Source organism: Pseudonaja textilis, chromosome 6 (genome assembly GCF_049901715.1).
Source record: "Pseudonaja textilis isolate UNSWEBS1 chromosome 6, rPseTex1.2, whole genome shotgun sequence".
Taxonomy (NCBI): domain Eukaryota; kingdom Metazoa; phylum Chordata; class Lepidosauria; order Squamata; family Elapidae; genus Pseudonaja; species Pseudonaja textilis.
In genome coordinates, this window is record NC_141995.1 from 42,430,017 (window position 1) to 42,447,036 (window position 17,020).

The following is a 17,020-nucleotide window of genomic DNA, read 5'->3' on the forward strand; positions in this document are numbered from 1 at the left end:
CACCCTTGATGTTGAAGTGACATCTGCAAATCAGTCAACCAAGATTTTCTAAGGCTGCTTTATTTATTTATTTTTATTTTATTTATTTTTGTCAATTGCTTGCAAGATAATAGGCATAAGTAAAAAACTTATAGTTATGAATACATGGATACATATAAGAAAAATTAAAAAATAAAAGAAACAATAGGACAGGGACGGTAGGCACATTGGTGCACTTATGCACGCCCCCTACAGACCTCTTAGGAAAGGGGTGAGGTCAATAGTCTAAGGTTAAAGTTTTTGGGGTTGTGGGAAAAAACCACAGAGTCAGGTAGAGTATTCCAGACATTGACCACTCTTTGCTGAAGTCATATATCCTGCAATCATGTTTGGTGCGATTAACCTTGAGTTTGTATCTATTGTTTGCTCTTGTGTTGTTATGGTTAAAGCTGACGTATTCATTGACAGGTAGGACATTGCAATGTATGATTTTATATACTATACTTAGATCGGACCAAAGGCGGCATAGTTCTAGGTTTTCTAGGTCTAGAATTTCGAGTCTGGTGGCATAAGGTATTCTGCAACGAGCAGAGGAGTGGAGAACTCTTCTTGTGAAATATTTCTGGACTTTCTCAACTGTGTTAATATCAGGTATGTAATGTGGGTTCCAGACTGATGAGCTGTATACGAGTATTGGTCTAGCAAATGTTTTGTATGCTCTAGTTATTAGTGTAATATTACCAGAGAAAAAGCTACGTAAGATTAGGTTAACAGCTCTTAATGCCTTTTTGGCTATGTAGTTACAGTGGGCTCTAGCATTGCACATGAAGAATTTCTAGCTGCTAAGCCATAAGAAGTGGGTTTATGCATTATATCTCTATGACTCACTGGAGAAGGCCTAGTTATATCTGAAAAGGTGATAGATAAAACTTATTTCATTTTATTTAAAGTGGAATATAATGAATGTGGTTATACACTAATTGTCTAATATACTACTTCATTCTCCACATTAAAAATCAGCTAAGTGGCAGCTCCCAGTCAACCTTGTCTGAATTTAGAAATCTATTTGGGATTGTAGGTTAGATTAAGAACTCAAAAAAGCATTTTAAAAAACAAGGATTACATGCATGTCTCAGGTTGTGCCTTTGGGCTAATTCTGCATCTATAAAATCCCCTGTTGTTAGCCTCATGTGTGAATCAGTACATTTGTGGAAGGCAGCAAAAACAGGCCCAGGCACCTAAGACTTAACCAAGTTTCTCTTAATGTTTATTATGTCAGCAGCAACTAAGGCTGAACAGCCTATCCTGATCAAGTAAAATCTGGCAGTTCTAGTTTCTGTAAATGACTCAGATTAGATGATTCACTTTGCTTGTGAAATCATAACATGGCAAAAATACTAATTTGCCTTCTTCTATTTAATGTATCAGCAGAAATTTAATCAACATCAACATTTACTGTGCTTTTTAGCTGCACTCAAGGAAAACTTTGTTTCATCTCCTTGCCAGTTTGAACAGTCCAACAGAGTTCTGCTGCTTCTCAACTTTCTCTGTTTGAATTGCACTTGGGAAAGAATACTTCAGATGTATTTGAAGCTTGGGAACTTATATCGGGGCCAGAATAAGTTGTTAAGTTGCAGTTGCTTATCTGTAAAATTAACTGATAGTTGATAGGCACAAATGTTCATTCAAATGTTTCTTCAATTTGTGGGGAAGAAAACTGGAGAAACATTTTCCCCCCTAATTTTCTCAAGGGTAAGGAGAAATCTTCAACAGCTTCTCAAGAGTAGGACTCCTTGTTAGCACAGATGGTACTATATAGCAACTGGAAAAAAGAAAACACTTATTATTACACTGAATTCTAGTGCTTATCTTAAAGAGTGCTTCACATAAACTGTGAATAAAAGTTTAAAAAGCAAAAATGCAATGGTTTTTTTTTTCCTCTTGATTTTAACATATAACAGATAACAGATGAACAGAGTTGGAAGGGACCTTGCCTTGTAGGTCATCTAGCCCAACCCCCCGCCCAAGCGGTAGACCCTACACCATTTCTGGCAAATGGCAGTCCAATCTCTTTTTGAAAGTCTCAAGTGATGGCGCTCCCACATTTTTTCTGCAAATTGTGTCACATGATACTGTTTTATAAAAAATACACAGACCTTTGCTCCATTTGAAATGAGATATTTATATATAGTAATATACTGAAAGATAAGAAATGAAAGGTAGAATAGGCACTCCCCAAAAGGACAAATAAATAGTAAAAAAAATTACTATGCTATGCTAACACTTGGGAAGAATTTCTTCAACTATTGGCATTAAAGGAACATTCCACATTTATGCTATGTTGCAGGGGTAAGATGGGAAAAGTGTCTCCCACCTTTCTGTTCACCAGTCAGGTATGCAGCAGGAAAATCTTGTTTCTCATTTCCTCAGGCTTTGACATGCATTATAGAAGCTCTTATCACATTTTGGACCAAGAGGTGGGATCTAGTAAACCATAAATGAAACAGAACTTTGAGTACCTCTGACCAAGTAGCTATAGCAAGAGTCTTTATGAGCCTTTGAAAAACTTGAATGACTCAGGGCAAGTTATGGATGACTGCCAATATAGGGAGGGATGCCTGTAGTTATAAACACACTCAATCTACAAGCCACTTCACTATTTTAAGTCTATCGTATTTAAAGTTGTGACACAGTTCAACAAATAGCTTGGCACAAAAATCACTGGGTTTAACTGTGCCTTAGCCTTGGTATTTGTCCTCAAGGTGTAAAATGGCTTTTGCTCAAGTCACATTTGCAGTACAAATAAATTGTTTACATTTTGTACATTTCTTTATTGTGTGAACACTGAGATTTTAATTTTAATTCATATTTCCGAGACAGTAAGATTTTGTGTTTAAAGCAGCAACAGGAAAAGGGGCAACTGGGATCTTTGAACCATAACGCTGGCAGAAATGTTGATTATTCTTCCCCAGCATTTTTGTATTTCCTCTCTTTTCAATCTTAGAATGTTTAGCTTTAAATGAAAAAAAAAAAGGTGGTGCTCCTTCTCCTTTGCACCTAATAATAATATCAATTTCAGAGGCAGGTTTGAGGGACAGGATGTAGCAGATTTTACATTCATCTAAACCTACGGTACTTAGCGGTTTAGATGACAACCATGTTGCATTACTTTGGTCATGAAACAAGCAATAAACTTGATCCTTTCTCCATTTTACAATTTAAAGGACTTTTTAAAAAATAAACACAACAAAAGGCAATTTGTTTTTTATATCATATGAAGTCTCACACCACAGATATTAACATCAAACGAAGAAAATCATTTTTTCCTAATGTAATGCACATGCACATTTACTTTGAAATAATCACAATTTCATTATAAATAAAAATCTAGTTTGATGTGTGTGTGTGTGTGTGTGTGTGTGAGAGAGAGAGAGAGAGAGAGAGCATGTGCTTGCTAGATGTTAATAACACTTATTAACACTCATCTAGTGTTATTAACACTAGATGTTAATGACACTAGACCTTCCCTTAAGCAATGAATTTGGGATAGTGATCTCCAAACAAGCTTAACTATGTGTCACAATCCAATATTTTTCATTTGTTTCCAAAGAGCGTTCTATTTATCCACTCTACCAATTTTAATTTTTTTTAGGGCCTTTACTTTAGATTGGCTAATTTGCCCTCCATGCTTTCTGGATGTTTTAAGTCAGGGCTGTCAAATTCCCGGCCCATGGGCTGGATGCATCACACCCTGGCCATGCTCATGCCCAGTTTAGTGAAGAGGGAAAAAGTCCCGATACGTCACACGACAATGCAATGATGACACAAATTTGACACCCCTGTTTTAAGAGTACTCCTTTGCAGTTTTGGCTATGTCCATACAGTGATAGTATTTAGACAGAAATAATAAACCATTTGCTGTTATGCTGTTTCCTAAATAAAGGGGACAGTATAATCAGACCTTTATACATCATGCCTTGAATAAATTTGCGATGAGGAGTGGAATTTCTATTTAATGTTACTTCTTTTGAACAAGGACTCAAAAATAACTTCTCATGTCACCCCAGTTTCATGCTAACATTTGTATGAAATGCCACATCATTAATTAGGTTTGTAACTTCTTATAATAGTGTTTTATTTGGATTTATTTTAGTATCTTTGTCCTTAATTATTTTAGGATCCTATTACACTTACTTTTTTGTTATACATATGTATAGAAATGTAATACTGATTTTATTAAATATTTTTGTTTGCATCTGTCCTTAGGGCTGTATTAAATTTGATTAGAGCAGTAGTTCACATGGTATCTGTTTGATTGTGTTATCCATTATTTTCTGCTGTTGGGATGGGCATTTAGGGAAGCCACAAACATTAGTATCCAAACTGAGCCTTCTGTTCCACCTTTGAGAAACATAATTGGCATTTTCTCAGGAACATGAAATCCTCTTTCCATGGTAATATAGCTAGAGTCCAAATTGGAGAGAGTGGTTAACAAAAAGATTCTTGTTCATAATGGAACAAAATGAACCTGATAATCAAACTCACCATTCCACTACCAAATATTCTTTTTCTTTTCTTTGCAGGTTTACATTTTATACCTCTGTAGTTATTGTATTTATTAGTGGAGAAAAGTATATTTGCAATGAATTTATAACAATGCTAAATAAATAAAAACTTGTCTCAAACACTTTATAAAACATATACTCATTTCTATTTAAATTATTGCTGTGAAGTTGTCCTAACCCTATCTCCAGGAATGACATTAATGGAAACTTTCTGTTGACATTTCAATGGTGATAGATACCATATGTTTCAAACTGTGTTTAGATATCACAGTTACAAGGTCATTTGGAATTGCTGACATGTTCAAACCAGCTCTGTGTTAAATGTGCCAGAATTAATGATTAATTGTTTGAGCCAAAACAACTTCCTTCCCAATAACATTTATGAAAAGTAATATTTCATTTTCTCAGCTGTTTCCATTAGTGAACAAAATACAGGTGTGAGATCCAACACATGCTCTTATCATTCACATTTGTTCACATTTGAGAGTTTCACAAACTAAGGTTGCCAACTACTGTGACTGCAGTACTATAGGAAAATGATACTTCAGGAACAATGTCAGATTTGGGGAGTAAATACTGCTTGGTGCATGGTTTCTGCTGAATTTTCCTATTAAATCAATGCCAATATATGAAAATAAATCCCCTTATAATCAATCATCTTGTAACTAAGTAACATAAGCATTGTTTTACAGCATTGGCTTTATAAATCTAAGAAAAATAATAAATAAATGGATGGAAACTGAACAAGGAGAGATTTAACCTGGAAATAAGGAGAAACTTTCTGACAATGAGAACAATCAACCAATGGAACAGCTTTCCATCCGAAGTTGTGGGAGCGCCATCACTTGAGACCTTTAAGAAGAGATTGGACTGCCATTTGTTAGAAATGGTGTAGGGTCTCCTGCTTGGGAGGGGGTTGGACTAGATGAACTATAAGGTCCCTTCCAACCCTGATTATCTATTATCTGTTAAATGGAAAATAAATGTAAAAAGCACAAGAATGCAGAAATACAATAAAATTGTATAATGTGTTCTTTCCCATATCATTATAAATAATGATAAGTAAATTAATATTTATTTACAATTGTATGCTGCCTATGCCTTGTGATTCTTTGTGACCAATAACATATATGAAAAACAAATTTAAGACATAATAACTAAAACAAATATTCTTCATATAAGCTATTGATACCTTTGGGAATCTTCCTAACCTAATAAATTCTTTAAAAACTGTTTCTCTGCAGCTAGTTTTACATGGAACATAATTTAAATGCAGCACTGATTTCTAAATTCATAGTTCAGTACTGATGCTGCAGTCTTGTGCATGTTTATTTTGAAATATTTCAATATGGCTTAAATCTAAATCTTCTATAGTTCATGAAAACGTGGGCAGTTGTTTGGTACAACAAAGCTATATATAACCACAGTGGTTATAAAATTAAAAAGTCATTCCTGCTTTTGCATGTGAAATGTTATAGTATTTTTAGTACTCATTTAAAAAAAAGTACAAATGACAGTTCAACAAATAAAGAATGTGAAATATAATACTCGGCTGATTTAGGGTTAGCTGGATCATTATTGAGGACAGTGAGCATCATAATAAAAGAGGGAAGCAAATCCTAATTTGTTAAAATAATGGTAAGAATCTTGTATCCTGAGAAAAGACGGAACCACAAACAGACTTCAGAAGAAAAAAAGCAATTTATCATTTAAGTCCAAAAGACTAAATATATGTTTCTTCAACTTTCTAGACCAATAGAATTGCTGACATAGTTCAATAACTCAACTATAAAGAATAAATAGCCAGTTATAAAGGTTCCGAAATATCTTGATAAATTTTTACAACCTTTTCTTCTTCCTGGTTCCTGTGCTATTAGATCACATGTAGAAAAAGAAAATTGTTCCTGTACGTAGAGCCCAGATTTTCTGGTTTTTCATTAAAAGTTTATTTAGTTTTTTAAAAGTTTTACTCCAACAGTACAAAACCTTATGTCAACTTTGGAAGCCATACATTTTGCGCCTGGGAAAGTGAGAGGGTGGAAATTCTTGAGGTAAATGTAGTCAGACAAAATAACATTGTTTTTGTAGTTCAAGATCATGCTATTGTGCACGTATGTGAGGGGAGGTCTTCAGTTAGGATGGATGATGATTGGGGCATGTGATGTAATGATGGGCGTAGGGGGTTGGATTTACAGTTTGGATTATTGCAAGGAAGCCTGGAATTTTCAGATTCAGGATTCCCCCAGTTGTGCCAGTTACTATCCAAATAAAAGAGAACTTTTGAGTGATGTCTGTCGCGGAGTTATTGGTTGGAATGGAGGTTTGCTGGAACACTGACACCTGCTGTTACAAAGTCCAAGTTTGAGACATAAGCTGCAGTTGCTAATTGAATGCACAACAAAAATGATAAGCTCTAGAAGGCAGATAGTGTGTTTCCAAGTTAAAAATCTTTGAAATCAGCATCTCTAGGAGAAGTCTGGATTATTACAAAAATATCATGAATTTAGGAGTTTTAGAAATTCATGCAGAATATGAAGTAGATAATACTATATAATTATGACTATAGTGGGCAAATTGGTAAAGTTTATGATTTAGCATTCAGCTCTGTGCTAAAAGACTACTAAATCAAGCCTTGAATGAGAACTAGCTTTATCAATACATGGTCAGGAAGAGAAATATATTATTTCTGAAAAGCATCAAGGATCAAATGTTACAATTAACACATTTTAAATTCAGTGTTTTCTTGTTAGCATTATATTATTTTAAAGAATGACTTGACAAATGGAGCTTTAAATTGTGTGGAGAAATGAATACATTAAAAATGCTATAACTTTCTTCTTGGACAATAATTTGAACTGCATAGGCAAATCTCTGTTTCTACCAAATAGTACTCTTACTAGGTCTCTTACTTCTACAAGTATTAACAGATTAGTAACCTGTAAATTATTATAATGGCTTTAGCCTAAAACAGGGCTGTCAAACTCACAGCCAGATGCATCACACGCTGGCTATTCCCATACGCGGTTTAGCGAAGGAGAATAAAGTTGCAATATGTCACCTGATGCCACCGTGATGATGTGCCCCAAAGCATAATTTACCGTCTCTATCACATTTCTTTGAGTGTATGTATTTCACTAAAGCAAAAATAAGATTTCTTTAAAGTTGGCTTTCCTGAGTCCTATAATACTGGAATATTCCTTAGGGATGCTATTGACCTAACTCTTGTATTGAAGTTTCCCCACAAAATGCAATTCTAATAATGACTTTAAATTATACAATTCTCTTTATCAGACAGATTATTTCAAAACAAGTCTGTACTATCAGTTCCTGAAAAAAAATAACTTGATAAATTGCTTTTTCATTATGTTCTGGTGTGTATGTTTGTACTTTTGCTTGTTCCTAACTTGTTTATTTTGGAGATCTTGCAAATGAGAACACTGATAACACTAGTTGAAACTGGGAGCCAGACTCATATCGCTTTCTCATGCTACTTTACTAATGAAATCTCATTAGAGTGTTGACATAGCCACCGGTTTTCTTTTTTTTAAAGCAAAACTTTAAAATGACTTATGGGGTCATCCAACAAAACCTCCCCCTTCTAAAAATAATGTAGCAGTGTTACTTCTCATTTCCTTGACCTCTTTGCTTATACAATATTTCTTACAGTATAGAGGAATATGCACATGAACAAAAGTACTCCTGATTTCTCCAAACAACTAGTGGAAGTGCTAGAAGAGGTTTTTATCCATATCTAACAGAAGCACAAAAGCTCTTCTCAGTGAAGTTGCTCATCTAGTTCTCATAGGAGCAATGAAATTGTTGGATTGCAACCAATAATAATAATAAATTGCTTTCAGTAACTTATTTCAGTAACCTATTATACCTAAAATAAGGGTGATGTCAACATTTTATGACAGCAACAATACATTTAAATTAAGGAAAGCTTGCTTTCTACTAAAAATTATCATCCTTGCAATTATTTGTTTATTTTCTAGACCTCAATCTCATGATTCTGAATAGTATTCAAGAATATCAGATCTTGTAACTGTGACATTAACCATGCTATATGAATATTGACGTTTTTTTTTTAAACAAGATGCCTGTCCTCCCTTTCAGTTAGGCCTTAAAGTCATTAAAATCTACTTCAAAAAAAAATCAAACTGTACCCAACAGCAGTTTGTTCTATAGAATTAGGGTCACATTTGAAGAATATTGGTACACATCCTCCTCACTTCATGTGGTACTTGGAGAAGACCTTGGTTACTAAACTAGGCAGCAGACCTCGTCATGTGGTCAAAGATCTGGTGACATCCATGGTGGTGGAATGAAAGCACTGCCTGGCTTTTATATATAAAAGGCCTATCCACCATTGCACTATCAAGATCACTATCTTGACTGTTTAAACTATACTCTGTGGACATTTCTGTTGGACAGATAAACAGATTGTAAATTAGGTGGTGCGTGATGTATAGAAATATATAGAACTTGATCAGTTAAAATTAAAAACCAACATTTTGAAATGGATCTGGCAGCCAACTGGCAACAAACAAATAATGTTACTTTGTAATGGCTGGATCTACTTGCCAGCACTCTGGTTGCTGTATATTATATATTACTCCTAACTGACCAAGTCATCTTCAAAATCAGCCTCATGTACACTGCAAGTACTCTAAGTATGTAGCATAAGAGTATAAATTACTTTCACCCATGACTTTTTATTTCTGTAGAAAGCAAAGATGTTATAATTTACTTGGTGATATAGGAAACTACTATTAAAAGAAGGACCAAGCAAGGAAAATTTCTTCCTTGTTTATTTTTCTCCTTCTTCCTTATGTATATCTTAAGAAGAAATAATGGACATGTCCGTTAATAGCAGAAAATACAGCCTTGTGTTATAATAAACCCTAGCTTCTGCTAAGTACGAATTTTTTTCGCTTCCTGCCCATGAAGTGAAAATGAATTCTATTAGTTTCATTTCTGCATTTTTATAGAAAGAATTCAAATTATTTTAAATTCACTCACAGCATCCAAAAAAAAAAAAAAATCTGCACCAAGAACAAGTTTTCTGGCTGCATTTCTCTGACAGGGAGAAGTATATATTACTTCTCTTTCATCAAAATATAAATTACGGAGAATTGTAAACAATGATTTTGAAAATAGAAAACAATCTTTTGTTGCTCTTTGGCTGTATCACATGGTTATTTTAGAAGAAGCTCAGCATTTAATCATATTTTAATTATTTACAATACCTCTTTAATTGCTTCCTTACTTGTCTAAGGAAACAAATCATATTTTAAAAAAATATTTAAAATGTAATTATATTCCTAATACATAATTCCAGAGCAGAATCCCTATTATAATTTGCTTTGACTATAGTACTAAATAAGTACGTATGTAAATGCAACAAGTGGATGATATTGATTCTAAGCCTGCACCAAGTTTGAGTTAGTTTTTGAAAAATGGTATTGCTCTCATGTCATGCTTTGGGGCTTTGTAAATGGATTTGGGAATCCTATGATACAGAATGGATCTCTAGCCCGATCCAATGTTTTTATGTCAACACAAATTCATGCTTTCTAAATCTTTTTAAAAGCTCTAACAACAGTATATAAGGTTGTTGCCTAGCATCTTATAATGCAACAGTATAAATATTTGCAATTCAAGATCCTCTGTTATGCTTTTGACTTACTAAGCAAGACAAATGTGTTTACAGTGACTTTGCCAATAGAAACCAAACATGCTACCTAGCAAGTTGCCAACCCATACCAAAGGAAAACTGCGAAAAACATAATCCTATCTTATATAAATAATAGAGAAAAAAGAATTAACCAATCCATGATGAGAAATATATCTCATTAGATTTTGTTTCCATTTTTGTATTGTTTTAACCATTCCCTAAAAAATAGTCCCAGGAGCAAATTATCAGAATGATTTTCCTCAGCTATTTCACAATTGTTGACTGCAACAAAACACTGTGGAGATTACTAAGTTTCTTGCAGGCAGTTCTGCTTATAGTAGTAATGTAGTAGTAGCAATATATAACAATAACGTTGGTGCTGCTTATTCTAATAAGATGATAGTGTACCTTAATTATATTTTTCTGCAAAAGAGGAACACAACTTTTAACAATATATTTTTTAGAGTATTTTTATCCATTGTTTGCTAACAATTTCAGCAAAGTTAAATATAGGGTTTTTTTTCTGTTGTAGAAAAAGTACAGAGAAGAGCAATCAGGATGATTAGGGGACTGGAGGTTAAAACATACAATGAACGGTTGCAGGAACTGGGCTTGGCTAGTCTAGTAAAGAGAAGGACCAGGGGAGACATGATAGCAGTCTACCAATATTTGAGGGGCTGCCACAGGGAGGAAGGGGTCAAGATATTTTCTAAAGCATCTGTAGGCCAGACAAGGAATAATGGGTGGTTTCGTACACTAGTAAAAAAATTGAACAGGCAAGTATATACGTTCACGTGGCAAAAAATCTTCTCAAAAGATCAGTATTGCTGTAACTTCAAATGACCTTACAAATATGGGTCTTCATTTTTCAAGATTAGCCTTTTAGTTAAAACTACATTAACAATTTTAAGAGGCACTGCAATAGTTTAATGTGGATTGGTTCAGATGTATACAGTATAAATGCCTGATAATCAATTGAACCTAGAGGTATGCTTATACATCTTCAACCAACTTGAAATAAATATTTTATTTTTAACATATAAGCTTATTTTCTTAGACAAATTGATAAAATAGCTCAGCTCTCAGCTATACAACCAGAAAATTGCCATGAATCTAGGAAAACAGGACTATTTATTACAAAATATTGATTTTGGTTTTGTGAGCATAAATTTACACCTACATACGTATGATTTCAATCAGTATATTGACTTAAAGCTTTTCTAAGGGTCAGTTAATGTGTCTGAATGGCTCTCCCACATTTTTACCCTCTCCCACAAAACTTTTGATAGCTACAGGCCTGTGCAGTTTTCATATACATCTCTCTCTCTCTCTCTCTCTCTCTCTCTCTCTCTCTGTTATAATCTGCTAGTAAAATTATGTAATACTAATTATGTATTGATAAAATAAATTTGATAATATTTTAAGAATTTATAAAAATTTATAAATAAAATAAAAATAAAAATCAGTCTAATTCCAGCAAGACTATCTTGCGTGGGCAACTTTGTTATATCCAAAACACATTTGCTTTATTTTAACCCAAACTAGTGTCCAGAATTGAGAGTTTAATTGTAATTTTGTGCCCCAAATATTATTCTTTGCAATAAATAATGTATGAGTTCTGTATTAATAATAGAGCTCTCATAATTTATGTGGTTAAAAGCAATGGTGTCAGATCTGCCATCCACCCACTTTGACTTCTCTTCGCTTTGATAGTATCCTTCCATAAAAAGGGGGAGGGGAAAATGGGGATGAAACACCAAGAAAGGGATGATAGAAACCAGAGGTGTCAATCCAAAACAACAGATGAGAGATCCAAGGATATAAGCATGCAAGGAATGCAAACATGAATTGAAGAAGCTTCAATGGTTGGGAAAGTTACCTAAGCATATAATTTGAATATTATTAGACACTGACCACATGACCATGGGAGAGAGGAGCTGGGAGAGGCGAAAATCAATTGGTTTACATGAGAATATTCAGATCTGGCTTTGCTTACACTGTAACCACTTGGCTTTAGTAAAAGCCTATCTTTTTTCTGCAAATGAAGTCAAAGGTTTATTTTTCCTAAATGCCCAAGCTATGACAGGCTTTACTAATATTTTAGTAGAAAAGTTGAGCAAATAGCTGAAAATTAAGTTGCTTTTCCCTTTTTTCACTTCTCACTTCACCTCTCAACAAGTTTTTAAAATTTCGATCTGCATAGTTTTAATATTTTTTAAATTATTTCCTATTATTTTATAGCCTGTAAGCCTCCCAGAGTCACCTTATAGTGTAGATGGGTTCCATAAAAATTTAATAAATAAAATAAATAAGCCATGCAGTTTGGGTATGCTGGTTTTCAATTCAGTTGAGTCCTCTAATGTCATGAACTATTCAGCACCTATTGTAAATCCAGTTTTATTTTGTCTTTGAGCATGATATGTAAGCTGGGAGGTAGGCAGATGTGGCAACAATCAGTACTCAAATAAGAAGACAAAAGAGACTGCTTCTGGATAAGGAAGGACTAGCTAACATCCATCCAAACAGGTACGACCACAACTGAATGACCAAGAAGTCAGAAAAGGAGAAGATAGAATATCATTCACTTGTGCTCTAGACTAGACAGCTGCTCAGTACAAGAGACTGCAGAACAACTGTTTCCCACAGGTTTGAAAACTGGGAGACAAAGCAAAGTCATCAAGCTCTCAACCCTGGTGGAGATTTTATGGGAACACTGGGTTCATTAAACTCATTTTCTAATCATTATTATTTATCTAAGACTGTCTTCAAAATGGCAAGTTTACAAAACCATCTGATTAGTATGCCTTCATTACAGAATACAAGAAAAATCAACTATAAGCTTAAGAATTTATAAAATTTGAAATAAACAGCAAAAAGATAAATAGGACTTTCATTCAAAAAACAGTTATAAATTGACATAGGACTTTGGAAATAATTATGTAAATAAATATCACTTTCATTGCAAATAACTGTTAAGACTATCTTAAGTTATAACAGAAATTTAAGACTTTTTGATTTCAGAAATTGGTCACTAGAGGGGACTAAAGATTCCAGGCAGAAAAGGAAAAAGAGAAAGAAAAAAAGAGATAAAAGCTTGCCTTTTATTTTTGGTCAGCAATGGAACAAAATGACAGAAAATCATATGACATTGAAATACTTGAGATATTTGATGAATGGTATCAGAAAATTGCAGTTATAACAGCAGTGAGGCCTGCTTCTATGGATAGATTATTTCCAAAGGGATTTTAAAGAAGATATGATAGATAAAAGAGAATACAATGAAAGAACTACAGGACAAAGAGCTGAAACAAACCTCATCTGATGCAAAAATATTAGAATATAAAGAATACAATAACACAGAATAACAGAGTTGGAAAGAACCTTGGAGGTCATTTATTCTAACCCTTTGCTCAAGCAGGAGACTCTATACCATTTCGGACAAGTTGTTGTCCAGTCTCTTCTTAAAAGCCTCCAGTGATGGGGCACCCATAACTTCTGAAGACAAACCATTCCACTAGTTAATTGTTCTCACTGTTGGAAAATTTCTCCTTGTTCTAGGTTGCTTCTCTTCTTCATTAGTTTTCATCCATTGTTTCTTGTCTTATGTTCTTGTTCTTTATAAAATAGTTTGACCCCCCTCATCTTTGTGGCAGCCCATCAAATATTGGAATACTGATGTCATGAGTCCCCTAGTCTTTTTTTTTCCTCCACAAGACTAGACATACCCAATTCCTTTAACTATTCTTCACATGTTTTAGCTTCTAGCCCCCTAATCATAATAACCTTATTATGAATAATAACATTATAATAAAATTATTATTAACACTAATACATTGTTGAAATGCTGAAAAATAAAAAATGGAGATTAGAAAACAGAGATGACACTTCAATAGAAATATAAATGCAAAGCCAAGAGAATGACTAAGATTATGACTTCTTACTGGATTTATAAGAAAAAAGATTGAATCCTAAAACATCTGAATGAATGAAAGACTAGGACTATTAGAATAAAAAGTAAGGACTTTAAAGTTGATTGGTTTGGCCAGAATTAAAATAAGACATATTTTTATAAAGTTTCAGGAACCCTTTATGGATTTTTTTTGCTGACATCAGAACTGAAATGTTAATTATTTGTGGATTTGCACATAAATAAAGGATAGGTTGTAGACAGAAAATATATTTGCATATAATTCTTTATGGGATGACAGATTATTAAATTTGTAGTTGCAGTTTCAGTTTAACAAATTGGAAATCATTTTTTAAAACATTTTTTTATCCTTTTCTTCCTTCCTACTCTTCTATTCTCTCATTATTTCTCTTTTTCTGAGTTTAATTTGTTTAGTCTTTTATTATTATTTTTTTCACTAAATATTAATTAGACGGAAGATAAAGCCTTTTAAAATGTGATATATTTATTTGAGAAAAATGACAAAAATCAAAAGGGACAAAGCTTTTGGTTCATTTGCCTTCACTTGACACTGTGAATGTCTCTGGTTAAACTATACATTCCATCCAATGCAAAGATGTGACAGAAAAGGCTGGTTCCTGAATTTTCAGAACGCCCATTTCATTATGTGGTAAACCAATTTCAAATCAATTAAGAATTGTAGCAGCTGAACTTCAACACATCTGAAGGGCTCTTGATTGAGGAAAGCTAATCTTATACAACAGTGGTTCCCAAAATGGGCGGTACCGCCCTATGAGGGGCAGTGGGATGCCTTAGGGGGGCGCTAAGAGGCAAGGGGGCCAGCAGGGGGGCACTAAGAGGCAGCAGGGAGGCACTGGAGGTGGGCCCCTTGCAGGGCACAATTCTGGGGTGAGAAAAAATGTCCCCTGCCACGTTCAGGGCGAGGCCCCGCAGGATCACCCCATTGAGCCCCTTGCACTGGAGGCACCTGCCCAAGCAAGTCGAATGGTCGAATGGAGCGGTGCATGAAGTCAATGGGGTGAGCCTGAGAGAGGGAAAGAGAGAGGAGAGAGAGAGAAGGAGGGAAGAAGACAATGAGAAAAGGGACAGAAAGAAAATGGGACAAAGAAAGGGGGGAAGGAAGGTACAGAAAGAAAAAGAAATAAAGAGGGAGGGAGGAGAAATATAATGAGATATCTATTCTATTCCAATCACCTGCTCCGGCAGAGTTAGAAGGGGGTGTGGGGGTGTGTGTGTGTTCTCCTTGTAATTTACCAGTACATTTTGGTTTTGCCTTCTTCAGAATTGGCACTGTAATACATTGGGGAAAAGTATTTTTTTAGGGTGGAGGTCTGGTCCAATGGATCCTGTTTAAAGCCTCAACAAAATGTGAGAGCTTCCTGATAGTCTTGACCATATTTCATCCACAAAACCTTTAATAGAACCCAAAGATGTTTCAATGTGCTGGCAAAGATGTTTCAATGTGGAAAAGGGCCTCTAAATCAGGCCTCATTTCAATCTGTTGCATCAGGTCTCTCTCTCTCTCCCTCTCTCTCCCTCCCCCCTCCATTCCTCCATGCCCCCTCTTTCTTTGTCCCTTTTTCTTTCTTTCCATTTTCTCTTTATTTTCTTCCTTCTCTTTCTCTCTTTCTTTTCTCTCTCTCTCTTTCCCTCTCCCAGGCTCATCCCATTGACTTGGTGCACTGCTCCCCTCGGACTTGCTTGGGCAGGTCCCTCCAGTGCAGTGGGCTCAATGGGGTGGACCTGCAGAAGCAGCACCTAGAATGCGGCAATGGCAGTGTGTTTGAAAAGTAGAGCAAAGCCAGAGGTCAGTAATTTTTGCTATAAAGAATCACAAAAGATTCTGGGCTGTGCACAAGAAGGGACACACATGTCAATGCAATTCAGCAACATAAAATATAGAAATAAAAATAAAACGAATCAACAAGAATCGGCAAAGCATCTCTGATTAGATTCTATTCACTACTAGAATCTAATCAGAGATGCTTTGCCAATTCTAGTCCAATGACCTGCTCCAGCAGGGTTAGAAGGGTGTGTGTGTGTGTGTGTTCATGTGTGTGTGTGCATGGCTGTCAAAACCCCCCAAACAGGTCAAGTAGTTCTGGGGAGGCCAGTCATAAATTAGAACACTTGCTAAGCAACCGGCCATTAAGTGAGGACCACTTATATTTGGTTTGCCAAACCATGCCCACCCAGTCACATGACCAGCAAGCCACACCCACCCAGTCACATGACCAGCAAGCCACACCCACCCAGTCACATGACCAGCGAACCACACCCTCAAATTAGGTCACACCACAGAAATTGAATCCCGCCCCTGGGTGGGGGGGCATTGAGGATAAGTTTGTAGCATCAAGCGGGAGGTGGATTGAAACAGTTTGGGAACAACTGTTATACAGCATTCTGCCTAATGGCTACTTTCATTTAGAAATAAAAGAGGCAAGCAAGGAAGTATGGAACAATAGATCTACATACTGCTTCTATTAGTTTTAATTAACTGTAGGTTGAGATTATAAATTACCACTGTGGCTTCCTTTCCATGAGATTGCTTTGCAATAGCGTGTGGCAACATGTCTCAAGTAAAAGGCAGATGGTAGAGGAAAAAAAAGGCTCCATGCAGGTATGAAAAAAACTATTTAGAATTTAGATCCTGTTTTTCTTGAATAGCTCTAATCAGTTCAATTGAGGTGAGGTGGCCTTTCACTGTCATTCCTTAATTATGGTTCTTTTGCAAAATGTACAGTTGTTAGACTACTTTTAGAAACATTCAACATTCCCAGCTGAAGTTTGATAAACTGTCAGATTTACCAGGTAGGTTTTGGTTTACAGGCTTGTGTGAATGACCTCACTTTCTCCTTTGCAAAATCCAAA

The 17,020-nt window shown here is 35.1% G+C and overlaps 1 protein-coding gene across 1 annotated transcript in view; it reads left to right on the forward strand.

The window, feature by feature from the left end:
• Positions 1 to 6,484, forward strand: part of GLRA3 (glycine receptor alpha 3) — an 82,769-nt gene extending 76,285 nt beyond the window's left edge. Inside the window, exon 10 of the mRNA XM_087936406.1 lies at positions 5,237 to 6,484. Within this exon, the coding sequence (XP_087792532.1) occupies positions 5,237 to 5,272 (36 nt within the window). The 3' untranslated portion in view covers positions 5,273 to 6,484. The remainder of the gene's footprint in view (positions 1 to 5,236) is intronic.
• The last annotated feature ends 10,536 nt before the right edge of the window (positions 6,485 to 17,020 follow it).